This window comes from Physeter macrocephalus, unplaced genomic scaffold (genome assembly GCF_002837175.3).
Source record: "Physeter macrocephalus isolate SW-GA unplaced genomic scaffold, ASM283717v5 random_313, whole genome shotgun sequence".
NCBI lineage: Eukaryota > Metazoa > Chordata > Mammalia > Artiodactyla > Physeteridae > Physeter > Physeter macrocephalus.
In genome coordinates, this window is record NW_021145615.1 from 62,761 (window position 1) to 74,279 (window position 11,519).

The following is an 11,519-nucleotide window of genomic DNA, read 5'->3' on the forward strand; positions in this document are numbered from 1 at the left end:
CCCGTGTCCCCTGCATCGGCAGGCGGATTCTCAACCACTGCGCCACCAGGGAAGCCCGAGATGCTTTTCTTTTACCCAGGTTTGCTATGCCTGTTTCATTGACTAGAAACTAGAGGGCTCTGGAGCCAAATGGTGTGGGTTCAGGTCCCATCTTGGCTACCTCCTAGCTGGGGGAGCCTGGGCAAGGTACTGAGGTTCTCTGAGCCTGAGTTTCTCTGTCTATCAAGCGGGGCTGCTAATAGGACTTACTATATAGGGTTGTTGTGAGGAATAAAATGTCAGTTGCTGCAAGGTGTAGGACATTGTCCTGCACTTGGTGAGCGTTTAGGAAAAGTTAGCTGCTCTCATTATTACTGTTGTAATTATCAATAATAGTAACACATCCTAGCATCTTGCCAGGACCTCCATCATGGTGTCAAGACTTGAGGAGCTAGAAGCTTCCTGGCTTTCACCTACCACTTGGTGTGGAAGGAGCTCGTTAAAAGGCCAGCCTTTGTGCCATCAGCTGAATGGTTTGGGTGGCGGCCATGCTCCCAGGAAGAGCCAGAAGGAGTGAGATTATGCTGAGTAAGCCCAAGGTCACCCCCTTTCCTGTAAAAGCCCCCACGAGTAATTTTTAACAGCTACAAGGAAGTCATTTGAGTTCTTCCTCAGCGCGCGTTTGGTGGCTGAGTGTTAACTGAAACACCCTGATTCGTGGGCTTCTGGGAATCTTCTTGGAGAGTTTCTTCTGTGCGTGGCGTGTGGGGTTCGTCTTGAGTGCCGATGCTTCTCTACTTCTAGAACCAAGTGATAATCAGGATTCTGAAGTCCCATCGGGGTATTTAGCACAAAAGGTGGTTGTAATTCCCAAGTGATCGCCGCCGTGATCGGTGGTGATGGCTCCCAGGGCCGTGGAGGTGGTCATGGTGGAATTGGGCCCCGTTTTCCACTTTTGATCCACTCCACATGGGAGGCTGGAGTCCCGGACCGGGTAAGCACAAGGCAGGCCACACTGCAGAGCAGGGACTGCAACCCAGGGCCTTGCTGTTTAGTCCAGTGCTTGCTTTCTCTCCGCGCCCACCTTTTTTTTTTTTTTTTTTAAATTGAAGTATATTAATACACAGAGAAAAGTGTGCATATTGTGAATAGCTCGATGAATTTTTGCTCCACACAGATACACCGTGTACCGAGCACCCGATGAAGCAGTAGAGCAGTGCCGCTCCCCTGAGCCCGGCCCAGCCCAGCCCAGCCCTGCCTAGCCCAGCCCTGCCTGGCTCTGCCCTGCCCTTTTCCTCTCCTTCCTCAGCCTTGGGCAGTGGGCTCCCTTCCTACTCCCAGTGCAGAGCTCCTGTCCTGCCCCGTGACATTCTCTTCCCGGGGTGGGGAACAGGGCCACTGGAGCGAAGGAAGCCAGTTACCAAACCAAGAGATGGACTTTCTCCAACAAACCGGGTGCTGTCAATTCCCTATTCCATGAATGGCTTCCAGCCTGGTCCCCACCCCCACCCCCACCCCCCCGCCACAGGTCCTGGCCGGCAGGATTTTTGTGAAATTCTCCCTCCAGGCTGCAGGTCAACGTGCAGAATGCTTGGCGGGGAGCCGGTGCTTAGCTCACCCAGCCCTGCACATGCTCCTTGTTAGCATTTGCCGTGCTGTTCCCTGCCCTGCCTTCGCCGGAGGTTGACGGCACCCCAAGAGCAGGGCATCAGGCTCGCTCCCACTGTGGGGCTTGCATAAGCGCCTGCTGGATGTGAACCCACTAAGCCATCTTTCAAACAGCCGGCCACCCAGAGACCCGGTAGGAGACTCTTCTCCTTCGTGGGAGGTCCAGGCAGCTCCCAGCCTCTCCATTCTCCTCCCACCGCTGGCCCCAGGCTTCTTCGGTCCTCTGTTCGGTTTCCTATTCTAGACCTGCCCTGCTGAGTTGTGGACAGATGAGCACTGAGGCTTACAGAGGCCCCACACAGCAAGTGGGGAAAGCAGGAATTTACGCGGGTCTGGCGGCCTCCAGCTCCTTCCTACGCGTGTGACCTCTTCCCAGCATTGGCCTTCACTTGGCAGAAGAGGAAGCTGAGGCCCAGAGAGGAGACGGGGCTCCCAGCCCTCTGTGTGGTGGCCCTTCCTCCGTCCTAGCTCGCCTTCCCCCAGAGGCGTGGATTTCCAGAGCCGTCCATCGAACCTGAATTCCCAGTCCTGCCGTCGGGCTGAGAGGCTAGGCTGTGCCCGGCTGGGCTCTCAGGGGCACACGGCCCAGCAGGCAGCCTTCCAGCTGCGGGGTCCCGAGCGTGATGAGGTGAGGCTGTGCCCGGGCACTCCCTCACTCCAGAGCACCAGGTCCAAGGCAGGTGGCATCCTGGACCCACATAAGCTCCTGCTGTTGATGAGGTCCGGTTTATCTATTTTTTCTTGCTTGTACTTTTGGTATCATACCTAAGAAACCCTTGTCTAACCCAAGGTCACAAAGATTTACACCAATGTGTTCTTCTAAGAGATTTATAGTGTTAGCTCTTACCTCATAGGATTTTTATGTTAAAAGAAATAGTACTTGCAAACCGCTTTACCCAGTGGCGTGCATGTAGCCAGTCCTGGGTAAATGGTAGCTGCTGTTATTCTAAATTATTATCACTTATGATTATTTATTATCATCTTTACCATGAGTAATCTCGCATTGTGTTTCCCATCCGGGTGGCGGCCTCCTGCTCCTTCCTGAAAGATAGTGTTGCTGTTCGAACTCATTGCTGGCACATTTGTGGGGGCAGGGAGTTGAAGAAAGGGAGGACCTCGTTACTTTCCCCACTCCCTCCATTTCCCCCCGAACTTTTTGTTTTGGAAAATTTAAAAATGCTTGAGAGGGCGCTGCAATGCACTCGCCCGTACATCACCCAGCTTCGCGAGTCAGCGGCTTGTGGCCGCTGTGCTTTCACCTGTGCCTCACCTGCTTCTTTCCCTGTGCCCGGTTATTGTGAAGCGGATGCTAGACATCATATTTAATCTGTAAATTGTTTTAGTACACACCTCTGAAAAGTGAGTCCCCACTTTTTTCTTAATTGAAGTATAAGTTGATTTACAATGTTGTGTTGATCTCTGCTGTACAGCAAAGTGATTCGGTTGCACATATATATACATTCTTTAGTATTCTTTTCCATTATGGTCTATCACAGGATATTGAATATAGTTCCCTGTGCTACCACTTCCTAGAAAGAGACCTGCGGTGTTTTGGGGGAGTGGGCCAGAGCCCTGTTACCTCCTGAGGATCCAGGGGGTGGATACTGGGTGCCTTTCCTGCTTCCCTGTGAGGAGCGGGCTGGCCAACTGCAGCTGGGCTCTGTCAGGACCTGAGCTGTCTCCAGAGGGTTGCTCGCTGCAGCCTCGGCTGCCCTGGGCCGGGGCTCGTGTCATGCTCTGGTTGCTCACCCCAAGTGCAGAGGTGGCCCGCCCCGCTGTCTGCCAGGAGGGCAGGGTACAGCGGGCTCAGAGATCTTAGGTCGGGTTGGGCCCTAAGAGTCCATGTGCTGCAGAACCATGAGAATCCTTTTTGCTTTTGTTATCTACCAACTCTTTTTTTTTTTTTCTTTCTCTCTTTTTTAAACATTTATTTTGGCTGCACCGTGCAGCTTTCAGGGTCTCAGTTCCCCAAGCAGGGATTGAACCTGGGCCACGGCAGTGAGGGAGCTGAGTCCTAGCCATTAGACCACCAGGGAACTCCCCCTGCCAACTCTTTTCATATCTGTCATTGTCATCGCCTCGTTGTCCATGGCAGCTCCCTGAGATAGGTTTTATTCAAAATGTACGTTTACACACAGAAAATGGAATGTCAGAGATTAGTTCCAGTTTCTTCTTCCCAGACATAAGGTAGCAGAGGCAGGAGTTGAACTTGGGACTCCCACCTGCATTTTCCATTAGCTGAGGGCACATCCTTGCGTCCCACTCCTGCTCCTTTCCTGGCCATAGATGGAACTGCAGAGGAAATGGTATCTCTCGCGTTCATCTCGCTTCAGCTCTCGTTCGGCTCAGATTCTCAGTGGGGAAAACTTGACCCCTGCCCGCTCCTCCCCAGCCCAGCAGGGGGCCCCGTGCCCCTCTCCCTCTTGGCGCCATCACCCCATGGCCCCCCCAGGCGGGGGCATCTGGCCCATCTGCGCCCCTTGTCAGTGTTCTCTAGACTTCTTCCCGGCCCTGTTGACCCCGAGCTACATATCTCTGCGTCTCCCTTTTGCTTTAGCTGCTTAAAGCCAGACTCTTCCTTGTTAACTTCCAGGATCCCTTTCTAGGTGTTTCCAGGCAGGCTGTCTAACAGAACATGTGTTTACCATTTGCCATGGAGACGGTTTGGGCCTTTCTTCCTCCGAGTGATAAAACGGTAACAGGGCGCTCACCCTCCAGCAATTTGTTTGGTAATTCTAAGAGATCTGTGAAAAACGCATGAAGCCTGCGATACAATAGATAAACCGAAAGGCTTGGAAGAAAATCCGCTTGCGGATAATGGGGTGATTGGAAAAACTCTTTCTTTGCCCTCTCTGTCCTTGTCCCAGAAGAGATCGTGTTTAGGAGTAATTCTTCTGTTAATTCTGATGCTTTCATCCTGGGTCAAAAGCTTGTTGGTGCCTGCTTGTCACATCTTCCCCCCTTTGGCTTCTTCTAGCTTCTTTGGCTTCAGTTCACGTCTTAATGAGTCTGAGTTCTCTCTATAAAGGCCGCTGCCCTAATGCACAAAAGTGGAACCAGAACCAGCTTTGTGTTAGCTGGCAACCACGTGGACATCCTTCTCGGCACTGCGGTGGGGACATTTGAGGGCGGGTCATGGTACTGGACCTCGGTGGTTGGGGGAGAATTGGGCCAGCCCGTCGAAGCAACGTCTCTGATGTTGCCTTCCTTTTGAAGGACAGCAGTGAGCTTGTGTGTGTCCCTGCCATTTCCTGTAATGCCTCTACCAGTGGCTGCCCGTCCCGTTCTAGAACAGCCCCGTGTGCGGTCTTGAGGTGTGCCTCCTAAACACTGCTCCTAGGTTTCTCCAACTTACACTCGCAACTTACAGACAAGGAAACCGAGACGAGAGAAACCACATGGCTCGCCCAAGGTGACAGTGGAAGGTGATCACAGCGGGAGACTGGGTTTCTGGACTCTCAGTCCCTTGCTCTTCCCTCTGTACTGCACTGCTTCCTGGCAGGGGTTGGTGAGGGCATTGCAGTGCTTTCATTCATAGCCCAGAACGTGCACTCATTGGCCAGATCCGGTAGGGGAAAACCTAGAAGGCTGTCATTCGTCCAGTGTTGTTTGCACCCTGCACAATGCCCTGAGCGCTGTGGATGCTGTGAAGTTGGTTGAGTGGATGACCTTTTAACATGAGGACATTTACATGATTTCGGTCGTATATGTCGATCTTGGTGTCTCACGAATGACATGCTCTTGTGGCAGCGTAGATCTGGTTCAAAGGAACAAGCTCCGGTAAAGGAACGGTGCCGATGGGGAGAGTTGCCTCTGGGGAGCCCGCAGCAGAGAGGTTCGGTACCCCGAAGTGAAGCTGTAGGAGAGAGAACCTATCCAAGGTATATCCTTGGATAGACCTTCCTTACAGACATCTCCCACCTCGTTCCCACGTCCCCTGGGGGTGCCAGACGTGGGCCCTCCTGCATCAGCTGCCTGCTTGTTCTGTATGAGCAGGGCAGCGGGCTAGGCTCTCAGGAGGAGGAGGAAGTCGCGAAGGCAGCTTCTGTTCTGCATTTGGGTCCGCAGATGCACGTGCTGGGAGAGGACCTCCTGCGGCGAGAGCATGTAGGCCCTGTGGAGTTCACAGGTGTGAGGACGGGAAGAAGGCCTCCCCAGATGCGTGCACTGGCCACCCCTCAGGGACGGAGACTTCTTTTAAACATCCAGAGAAAAAGACACCAATGAGCTCATAACCAGCTACTTTGGTATGAAACACAAGGCGTGAACAGATTTCAGAGAGGTAGATATGAATCTCTGGCTTTTGAGTTGAGAGCTCTTAAAAATGATTGCTAGGAACCAAAATAGGTTCACCAGGGGAAAAAAAAAATCCCAAATGGAGCGTTCTTTTTTCTGATAAGGTTTACTAGAAGAGAAGCATTATGGCTTTTCCTCCTGGCCTCTGCTGACCTCACAGACAGATCTTGTGGAATGGGCGGGGAGGGGTGAATTAAGCTGGTGTATTTATTCCCTGGGGCTCCCGTAACAAAGTACCACAAACTAAGTGGCCTAAAACAACAGACATTCATTCTCTCACAGTTCAGGAGGCTGGAAGTCTAAAATCAAGGTGTCTGCAGGATTGGTTCCTTCTGGAGACTGAGGGGGAATCTGCTGGTGGCCGGTGGTCCTTGGCCATCCTTGCCTTGTAGCTGAGCTCCGTCACTGTCTTTATCTTCACACAGCCTTCTCCCTGTGTGTCTCTGTGTCCAAATTTTCCTCGTCTTGAAGACAACAGTCAGTGGATGAGGGTCCATCCTAATCCCCTATAACCGCGTGTTAACTCGATTCCATCTGTAAAGACATTTCCGAATAAGGTCACGTTCACAGGGACCGGGGGTTAGGACTTGAACAGATCCGGGGGTGGGTGTGCACAGTTCAACCCACAGTAACAACAGCAGCTAGTGAATGGCCTTCCTTACACCCAGCCTTGTCTCTGAGCCCCTCTCCTGTTACTCCAGCATCCCCCATTTGTGTCCATAGAATCATGGAGTTTTAGAGCCAGAGGGGTTCTCGCTTACTTTGTCTTCCTGACAAGCTGCTCTAGCCCCCTGTTGTGACTTGGAGCTCTTGGAGTCACAGAGGTGTGTCATGGCGGCCCAAGATCCCTGAGTTCTTTTCCTGGACACATCTTGCTCTGTCTTCTGTTGAATTACATTGCAAATAATGGTTTCTTGTTCCTCGTGTGCCTTAATGTTATTTCCCCAAGAAGACTGTAACTTCCTTAAAGACTAATCTTATCATAGTTCTGCTTGCATTTCCATGGTCTACCATGAAGCTAATGGGTATTAATAAGCACTTACTGGAGTGAGCACTTCGGGCCGGGTGGCTGCCCCATGGTGAGTGTCTCATCACCTTCCCACAGACCTACAGAATCCTGGCATCCCACTCTCCCCAGCCCTGCCTCAGAACCCTTATCAGTGCAGGGTGCTGGCCACTCGTTGAGCATAATCCACCTGTGGCGCAGATCGGGTTTCAGGTGAGGCTTTATCCAGGAGTTGAACAAGCTGACCAGAACCGAGCTGTTCCCCTTTTCTCGGCTCTGTTTTCTCAGATTGGGCTCCATCAGCTCTCTCTCCTTCAGATCCCAGGATGACTGCTCCCAGCTGCCCCGTCTCCCAGCTTCCTCTTGTCCTCAGGGAGGGAGAGTGCTCCTGTCCCAGCATTTCCAATGACAGCGCCGAGCCTGCCTCTGATTGAATGGACTCGGGTCACATGTCCTCTCCTGAGCCAGCAGCCCCAGGAGGTGGAACATGCTGATTGGTCTGACCAAAGTCATGTGATCCCAGTGGGGCTGAGTGGGTGGAGGCAGTTTCCTGAGACCCGGTGTTGCCTCAACCAGAAGTCAGGGCTGGTGGGGGGATGGAGGACAGAGAGATGGATGTGGGGCTGGCACGCGGGATGAAATCTTGCTCGTCACCCTCGTTTCAGCATCAGTCTTCCCTCTCTAACCGGAAGGAGTGTTTTTTCCCCTCAGGAATACATTGATGCCCACCCTGAGACCATCGTCCTGGACCCCCTTCCCGCCATCAGAACCCTGCTTGACCGGTCCAAGTCCTATGAGCTCATCCGGAAGATCGAGGCCTACATGAAAGGTACGGACGTGAGTGGCTCAGCATCCGTGGCAGTCGGCCCACCTCGTGGACACAAGGTGGTGATCTGCGTGGGGTGGGAGAAGCGACGGGGGTCCGGTCTCTTTAAGCACTTTGACACAGGAAGCAGCTATACGTTCTGGGGAAGGCCTTTCCTTCTCCCTCTGTGACCAGCAGAGTTAGGAAGTAGAAGCCCTAGGGTGCTCTCTTTGGGAGAGTGGCTCCAACCACTTCAAGTTTTGTTGTCTTAAACCCACGAGTGGTGAGGAAGTATCCAGATAACACAGTGGTTAGAGAGCAGAAGTGTGTGTAGACTAGCTCAGAGGCAGGCGGGCAAGTGGAGTTACGTAACCGGGCAAAAGAGACCAACGGAGACGTTGAAGGGCCTTTAATCAAACACATGGAGATATGTAATGTGGTGGCTGGACCTTGCGGGGTACGCGCTGTTCTCGCAGGCGGGAGCCTCCCTCTCAGCTGCGGGAGCGTCTCCTGCCAGCTGCGGGCCCCTGCCCCTGAGGACTCATCCTCCCCACGTCCCAGGGCAGGGCAGCTCCAGAGAAGTCAGACTGCCTTTCCAAGGTGTTTGTTTATGTGAGAAGGGCTTTTTGGAAGGATTCACGTTAACAGTAACCTCCTAGTTCTCCCCCCTGGTCCAGGCGTGCCCTGATGAGAGTTCTTGTTTAACTTTAAGAGAAAGTGCTTTGCCTGGGCCTTGGGGCTGCGTGAGAATCCATCTTAGAGGCAGGAGAGGCAGCCCTTGTTCCTGCCATCCAGGCCACATGTGTGTGACCTAAAGGGGCTGCCTTGAACCCTGACCTGGATGGTGACTTGGCCCCAGGTGTTGTTCACGTGATGGTTCACCAGTGGGTGCTTTGGCTCACAGGACCAGCATGGGAATCATAAGAGCAGGATTTATTGGGTACATGCTGTATGCCCAGCCCTGGGCTAAGCCTTCTTCTTACATTCTCTCTTCTGGTGCTTACAAAGGTGGGCCAGCTCATCCATCCTCTCTGTCTTGCAGAGGGGGCTCTGAGAGGTTCACAGGTGTGCCAACATCACACAAGCCTGTGAGCTGCAGAGCTAGAATCGAGCCACGTCTTTCTGACTCGGGCTCCCCAGCTCCTAACCCCTAAGCTTCACTTTCCTGTCCATAGTCAGAGGGCCCTGGATCTAGCAAGCACCTGGCATGGATGCAGTCATGGACCCTGGTCAGGAGAATTGGTGAGTGCTTGGTTCTCTAGGGAACCTGCTCTGTGCAAGAGCTGGCTGGTGGGCCTGGCTGTCCTGGAAGAGGTCTTGAGGCATTTTGCCCCGGGTGCCTGGCCGTCACCAGGAGACAACATGGACATGGCATCCTGTGGGGCCCCAAAGCAGGCAGGGTTTTTCAACATGCTAGCATCCTCCCATCCTTGGGTCTGGAGTGGTCAGTGACCGTGTCACCTTCCGTTCCCTTTGCGTTCCTTCCCTGCGTTGAACCAGAACCCCCAGATGAGAAGGAAGATCTATAGTGATGTTTTGGCTGAACGTTGGTTCTGGAAAGGAAATCCACCTCTTCCCAGGAAGTGTGTGTGTTAGATGCCAACTATTTGCGAAGGGACAGGAGATGACAGTATGGGGTCACCCAGGAATGGGAGCCACTGTTCCCGCTCCTGTTACACTGGAAAGCGCTGAGGCATCTGGATTGGATCTTGGAGTCTGTCTCCATTTTCATGGGTAAAGAATCAGGGCTGGGGTCAAGGGTGAGCCCAGGCCTCGAGTGTGAGCATGCGTGTTCAGCGGGCTGGACTGCAGGGCGCACGGGAAGCAGGGTTGTCCCTGGGGGGTGAGTACTGAGGGGGCGAAAGCCTCCCAGACAGGGCAGGGGTGTGAGCGAAGCAGGCAGGGAGCTGAAGTGGGGTGCTTGTGCGGACTTGCAGACCCTCGGTCAGAGGGGAAACTTGGAACACCTTGGGCAGTTGGGAACTCCATTCGAGAGCAGCCTTTGAAGGTATGGGAGCTGGTGAGTGAGGAGGTGAGAATACATTTTAGACAGGCGGTGCAGACGCGGCCTAGAGGTCGATTTTGATGGTCGTTACTGTAGTGAGGGTGACCTCCCCCCAGCCACAGGTGTGAGGGGCTGGTGACTGGCCGCCAGCGGGGACACACACAGACCCCACTCAGCTGCAGCCCAGGTGGGGTCAGCTCAGGGGCTGCCTGCTAGGGGGCCCCGTGAGAACTTGTTGACCAAACTCTCAAGACCGGCTTGGTCCGGGGCCAGCAGGAATTGTGTGGGTGGGCCGTGACCACTGCACCCTGGCTTTTCCTTATCGTGCACGCCGAGCAGGGCTGGTATTCTTCCAGGACGGCAGGCAGAGGCTGGGACTTCCTGGAGCCTTTTCCTGCCCACCCGGGGCGGGACATGCGGAATCACTGCCGGCTGCCACCTCCCATCCTCCCAGAGGCGACGCCGCTCCTGGCGCAGATGCAGAGAAGCTGCTCTGGGAAGCGCATCCCTGGCGCACCCCTGCCGCACTCCTGCGATTCCTGGAGGCTCGCAGCCCTGTTAGGCCTGCTGTAAAGGGCCGTAATTACCCTTTCAGTTCCTCAAGTACAGCAGTCCAGGTGACACCGCTTTTGTGTTGGGAGAAGGGGCTTGGCAGAAACTCCTGGAGTTGTCACCACCCTCTGTGCCAGCGTGGCTCTTCCTGTCCTCAGAGAGCCTTGGTGGCTGCACAGAAGACAGGGCAGCGGGTGAGGCTGCCGCAGGGAGGTGACAGGGCTCCCTGCTCTGCACTGGGGGTGGGCTGGTGGGCTGTGACACGTGGGGTGGGTCTCCCGGGGCTAAGAGGCAGAGCCCTTGGACCGAGGGTCCACGCTCAGGCCATCCATCGCTGTACAGAGCATCAGCTGTGGGGGACAGGTGAGGCCTGCTGCCCGGAGCTCCCAGCCTCACCTGTCTGAGGACCTGGGCGGCTCCGTGTGGTTGGCGCCATCTCAGTTCCACGCTCCCAGAGCCTATCTTTTCCTAATTCAGAGCCTGGAGGGGAGGCAGGGTCCTTCCGGCTGCAGACGTGTCAGTCTGAAACCCGCTGACGAAGTTGCTGCCCTAGCAGAGACCTGGAGGGTGGATTAAATGAGATGGACTTCATTTCTCTCTCACTTAAAAGCCCAGAGGAAGGCTGGCCGGTGCTGGCGAGTGATAGCGGGGACCTAGGCTTCCCCCAGCTCGTTCTTCTGGTGTGGCCCTCCTGGTCCAAGGTGGTGCTGAAACCCCAACCACCACATCTACAGTCTAGACGTTAGGATGGAGAGGGGACTAAGAAAAAGGAAGCAAAGGGAAACAGCCCTGGGTATCTTTTAAGGAAAAATTCTGGAAGCTACAGTGATGCTCTCTCATACCTCAGTGGTCAGAACCGAGTTACAAACTGAGCCGCAAGGGAATCGGGGAGAGTGGTCTTTATTCTGGGCAACCACGTGGCCAGCTAACATTTGGGAGCTCCGTCACCATGGCAGAACGGGGAGGATGAGTTTGGGGCACACCTAGCTGTCCGCCTTCCCCTCCGGGGAGTGGGTTCCTGCCTGCGGCATCCGTGGGTGACTGGCTCTTGGAATGACCTTTCCCCTTCCAGCTGGCCAGGGTGGGTGGCCTCAGCAGCACGATCCTTGCACATCACAGCTCGTACAACATGAGGTCAGTAGGCTGACGGAGTGACCCACCCCAGAGTGCCTGGGCCACAGGTTTCGCTAACAGGTGATTGCTTCTGG

At 54.3% G+C, this 11,519-nt stretch overlaps 1 protein-coding gene across 1 annotated transcript in view; it reads left to right on the forward strand.

The window, feature by feature from the left end:
• The window catches only part of LOC114485017 (inositol-tetrakisphosphate 1-kinase-like), a 70,171-nt gene extending 61,183 nt beyond the window's left edge, over positions 1 to 8,988 (forward strand). Inside the window, exons 3-4 of the mRNA XM_028485191.1 lie at positions 7,661 to 7,778; positions 8,930 to 8,988. Coding sequence (XP_028340992.1) covers positions 7,661 to 7,778; positions 8,930 to 8,949 — 138 coding nt within the window. The 3' untranslated portion in view covers positions 8,950 to 8,988. The remainder of the gene's footprint in view (positions 1 to 7,660; positions 7,779 to 8,929) is intronic.
• Positions 8,989 to 11,519: the final 2,531 nt, after the last annotated feature.